This window comes from Emiliania huxleyi (genome assembly GCF_000372725.1).
Source record: "Emiliania huxleyi CCMP1516 unplaced genomic scaffold EMIHUscaffold_101, whole genome shotgun sequence".
NCBI lineage: Eukaryota > Haptophyta > Isochrysidales > Noelaerhabdaceae > Emiliania > Emiliania huxleyi.
Window position 1 is genome coordinate 14,227 of NW_005202368.1, and position 4,702 is coordinate 18,928.

Below are 4,702 nucleotides of genomic sequence, written 5' to 3' on the forward strand. Positions count from 1 at the left end.
TGCCGGCGCGGCCGCGGCCGCGAGGCAGCGCGACGCCGGCGAGCGCGGCGAGGTAGTGTGGCCAGGACGTGGCAGGGCCGGTGCGGTAGTGCGTCAGGTACCGCTTGAAGCGCGAAAAGTAGCACAGCTCCTTGGTCGCCGGCTGCTGCACGTCGGGGTGCGCCTCGAGGTACCGGAAGAGCGACGTGGAGCCGCACTTTGGCGCTCCGACCACCATGAAGCGCGGGCGGCAGGTGTGCGACCCAGGCCACTCCTGCAGCACCGGTGCCGTCGCGTTGGCACTGAAGGGCGACAGCCAGGACATCGGCCAGGAGCAACCCAAATTCTGGCGGACTTTGTGCAGACTGCCCGTGGGTTTCTTGCCGGCGTCCCTGGGATACCCATCACTGAGCCGACAATGCTACGGGTAGCCCCAGGGTGGCGCCCAACCCCATACCCTCGGGCACTTGCCTGCGCCCTCACGCGCTAGCCCACGCCCTGCCCCGCAAGATCTCACTCCATCCCGGCCTGTGGCATACCTCGGCACCCCCTTGCCACGGAATCTGAGCGTGAAGGAATCTGAGCGTGAGGGAATCTGAGTCGTGGGGGCGGACTTTGCGAGAGAGAAATTTAGGTATCGGATGGCGCTGGGCACTGTCCTCCCATATGTGTCTCACCACACTGTCCGCTCCCCATCCCTCATCCCTCCCTTGGTCGTCTGTTTTTTAGATTTCTTTCTTTCTTTCACTGGCGACTGGCGCGCACTGGCACTAACACAGGTACACCACCCGGGTACCTCAAGGGGGAGAAGGGGCGTGCGGCCGCGAGCCCCTCTACCGCAAAGTGTCGCATGCGAGAGTCAACCGTAACGTATTTTCACCCCTCGAGCGCCCCGATCGCCTCCGTCACCGCGGCCACGAGCCGCGAAGCCTCCCCCTCGCTGCGCGGCCCGTCCCTCCTCCACCTCGCCGCGTCGTGGTGCCTCGCCGCGTTCGCCCAGATGCGCAGCGAGTGCAGCTGCCTCCGCAGCTCGGTCGGCAGGCCGCACTCGCGGTGCCAAAAGTTGATGCGCTCCTCGAAGCCGTCGGGCGCCGCCGCGGAGCGCGAGGCGTACACGGCGTCGAGGCGCGGCATCAGCGTCTTGAAGGCGAGCATCATGTTGTCCTGGATGCGCGCCTGCGCGTCGCCGGACGTGCGCATGCCGCGCACCTGCACCGAGAGCGGCGAAGGCTCGTAGCCGGTGGTGCGGGCGGCGGTGGCGGCCTCGTCTCCAAGTGCCGGCGCAGCCTCCTCCATCCCCGCCCCGCGCTGCGAGCCAGAGAGCAGCGCCTGCAAAGTCGCGAGAGCCTCGGGCAGCGTGGGCCGCTTGCGCAGGCTGTCGTGGCAGAGGCTCTTCCCGTCCGCCTTGGCGAGGTCCTTGACAGCGCGCGCCGCAGTCTCAGGCCACCCCGCCGCCGCGTCTGCGATCCTCGTCACGTCGATGTCGGTCCAGTCCTCCTCGAACTCGTCCTCGCACCGGTCGGTGAGCTGCACCTCTGAACGGTTGGTGAGGCAGACGAGGAGGGTGATGCCAACGGCGTAGCCGTCCGTCTTGCTCGAGTACTCGCCCCCCTTGATGATGGAGGGGCAGAGGTAGCCCGTGGTCATGTAAAGGGCGGCAGTCGAGCGGCAGCGGACAGACGCGTCCGGGCGCTGGTCCTTGGCAAAGCCCGTGTCGGCGAGCACGGCGGTCAGCTTCTCGTCGAGCAGGATGTTGTCTGGCTTGACGTCGCGGTGCACGATGCCCTTCGAGTGGAGGTAGACGAGCGCCTCGGTCGCCTCGCACGCGACACGCACGCGCTGCCGCCACGTCAGCGGCCTCGGCGGCTCCGCCATGCCCAACCGCCGGAGCTGCGCCGCGCAGTCGGGATCCGAGATACGCAGCCGCGCCTCGAGCGAGCCGCCGCGCATCAGCGGCGAGAGGAGGCAGACGCCGTCGGGCGAGAGGCAGTAGCCGAGCAGCGGCAGCGGGTGCGGGTGGCTCACCGCCTTGAGCAGCTTCACCTCGAGCTCTGCCCGCGACAAGCCGCCCGACTGGCCCGACTTTGCCCGCTTGACGACGAGCGGCAAGTGGCGCAACTGTGGAGGCGCGGCGAGGGAGAGGTGGAGGTCGGCCGACGCCTCGTAGACGTGGCTGAAGCCGCCGCTGCCAATCAGCTTGCCCTCTGCAAACCCGTCCGTAGCCGCGGCGAGGTCCGACAGGGCTATCTCGACGGGCCGAGCAACAACCGCCTCCGGCTCGGTGACAGACAGCTCTTCCAGCCGCGACTCCGCCGCGCTCACCTCCTCGGCCAAGGCAGGCAGCACTCCCACGTGCGGCCTGGCGGCGGCGATGCCCGCTCGGAGCGCGGAGGGGCTGTCCGCGGTGTTGAGCGACTTGAGCGCGCCCATCGCCGCGCCATGCGCCTTGCGCAGCCGCTGGCTGTCCCGCTTCCGCGCCTCCTTGAGCTTGTCGCGCGCGCGCCTCTCCTCAAGCGCCGCCGCAAGCTCCGCCTCCTCCGCCGCCGCCACCACCTCCTCCTCTTCCCCCTCTTCCGCCGGCGCCTCGGCCTCTTGCGACGGCCCAACGCTACCCATGCCGCCCTGCTTCTTCTTCTTGCCCCTCTTCTTGGCCTTCTTCTTGTCCTCGGCGCACTTCTCCGACTCCTCCTCCGCCAGCAGCGCCGCCGCAGCCTCCTCGGCCGCCCTCTCGGCCTCCACCCTCTCGGCCGCCGCCCTCTCGGCCACTGCCCTCTCCACCTTCGCCTCAATCTCCGCTCTCTTCGCCTCCCTCGCCGCCGCCTCAAAGGCGCGCTCGCACTCGGTGTGGCCCTTCTCCTTGGCCAGCTGCAGCGCCGTATGCCCACCCGAGGTGCGCGCCGCCGTGTCTGCGCCCGCCCGCAGCAGGCTGAGCACGACGGCGGAGTGGCCCTCCAGGCACGCAGCGTGCAGGGGCGTCCAGCCGCGGCCTGAGGCTTGGTCGACCGCAGCGCTAGCCTCGAGGAGCAGCCGTGCGATGTCGAGGTGGCCCTTATGGCACGCCTTGTACAGCGGCGGCCGCCGTCCCTGACTTGGTTGACCGCCGCGTTGGCAGCGAGGAGCAGCCGCACGCACTCGAGCTCGCCCTGCTGGCACGCGACGTACAGCGGCGTGGCGCCGTCGTTCTTGGCTTGGTTGATCGCCGCGCTTGCGCTTAGAAGCAGCCGCACGCACTCTAGCTGGCCCTTCTGGCACGCCATGAACAGCGGCGTGGCGCCACTCTCCTTGGCTTGGTCGACCACCGCGCTTGCGCCGAGCAGCAGCCGGACGCACTCGAGCTGGCCCTCCTGGCACGCCGTGAACAGCGGCGTGGTGCCGTCCGCCTTGGTATGGTTGACCGCCGCTCTGGCCTCGAGGAGCAGCCGGGCGCACTCGAGCTGGCCGTGCTGGCACGCGATGAGCAGCGGCGTGGCGCCACTCTCCTTGGCTTGGTCGACCACCGCGCTTGCGCCGAGCAGCAGCCGGACGCACTCGAGCTGGCCCTTCTGGCACGCGATGAACAGCGGCGTGGCGCCGTCCTTCAGGGCTTGGTTGACACCAGCATCGGCGCCGAGAAGCAGCCGCACGCACTCGAGCTCGCCCTGCTGGCACGCCATGAACAGCGGCGTGGCGCCATCCGTCTTGGCTTGGTTGACCGCCGCGCTGGCCTCGAGAAGCAGCTGGGCGCACTCGAGCTGGCCCCTCTGGCACGCCATGATCAGTGCGGAGCAGCCGTCGCCGGTCGTCGCCCCCACACTCGCGCCGCTCTTGAGCAGCAGCCGCACCGCGTCGGCCTGCCCGCGCTCAGCGGCGATAATCAGCAGCGTGTGCTGGTTTGCGGCCTCGAGGCGCGCGTCGAGCTCGGCCGTGAGCGCTGGGCCGCGCGTCCGCCCGGCGAGGAGGGCGCGCAGCGAGCCCAGGTTGCCCTGGCGAAGCTCGGCGGGCACGACAGTGCTGGCGCCGCTCATATACACACACACATGGCTTGTTAAAATACAAGCCTCTCTCACAGCACACTGAGAGAGAGAGAGAGAGAGAGAGACAGCACACTGGCACGACAAGGGCGCGGACTGGCGCGGACTGGCACACACACCGGCTCACCACCGGAGCCGCCTAAGCGACTCCGTTAAGAACGGCAATGCACTCCGCACCATGCACAATGCCGCTCTCCCCGCACGCTAGCTCGTTCACCGTCTGCCACGCCACGGCGGTGTGGAGGACGACAGACAAGCGCTGCATCTGCAGCCCGTGCCAGTTCTTGGTGGTCCATGTGACCTCGTCCAGGTGCTGAGCGTGCGAAAGTTTGTTGCTCAGCTGGTTCGCCGCCTCCCTCAGGGTGCTGCGAACCTCCTTTCCAAAGCCTCCGAAAGCCTCAAAATCAAACAAACGTAGATCGCAATCCTGCTCCCGCGCAAAGCGGTAATCGCCATCCAGCTGCTGGAGCTTTCCCTTGGGGGCATCCTCCTCCTCCCCCTCCTCCCCCTCCTCCTCGGCCTCCTCCTAGCGAAGAAGAAAAACGGCGTCCGCGCTGCACTTGCCCGCCTTCCCTCAGCCGAATCAACCGCATCTGGCGGAAGAAAAAATAAAGTATAGCGCACTTGGCATCCATGCAAAATCCTGCTCGTGGTCGTGCAGGTGGGGACCACCCTGTCCTCCTCCTTTGGGTTGTCTGTTTTCTTTTTTCGAC

General features: G+C 68.0%; 2 protein-coding genes across 2 annotated transcripts in view; both read right to left on the reverse strand.

The window, feature by feature from the left end:
* The window catches only part of EMIHUDRAFT_221985 (hypothetical protein), a gene marked incomplete at both ends in the record, with an annotated part of 1,860 nt that extends 1,556 nt beyond the window's left edge, over nucleotides 1-304 (reverse strand). The window contains one exon of the mRNA XM_005793344.1: nucleotides 35-304. Within this exon, the coding sequence (XP_005793401.1) occupies nucleotides 35-304 (270 nt within the window). The remainder of the gene's footprint in view (nucleotides 1-34) is intronic.
* A 500-nt stretch (nucleotides 305-804) lies between these two features.
* On the reverse strand, nucleotides 805-2,704 carry EMIHUDRAFT_439414 (hypothetical protein). The gene is given in 3 exon segments (XM_005793345.1): nucleotides 805-1,229; nucleotides 1,242-2,244; nucleotides 2,263-2,704. The coding sequence occupies 3 exon segments, from the start codon at nucleotides 2,593-2,595 to the stop codon at nucleotides 856-858; spliced, it is 1,710 nt and encodes a 569-aa protein (XP_005793402.1). The 5' UTR covers nucleotides 2,596-2,704; the 3' UTR covers nucleotides 805-855.
* Nucleotides 2,705-4,702: the final 1,998 nt, after the last annotated feature.

Coding starts and splice junctions, on each gene's coding strand:
- EMIHUDRAFT_439414 (XM_005793345.1), bottom strand. CDS start 2,595: ATGGGTAGCGTTGGGCCGTCGCAAGAGGCCGAGGCGCCGGCGGAAGAG.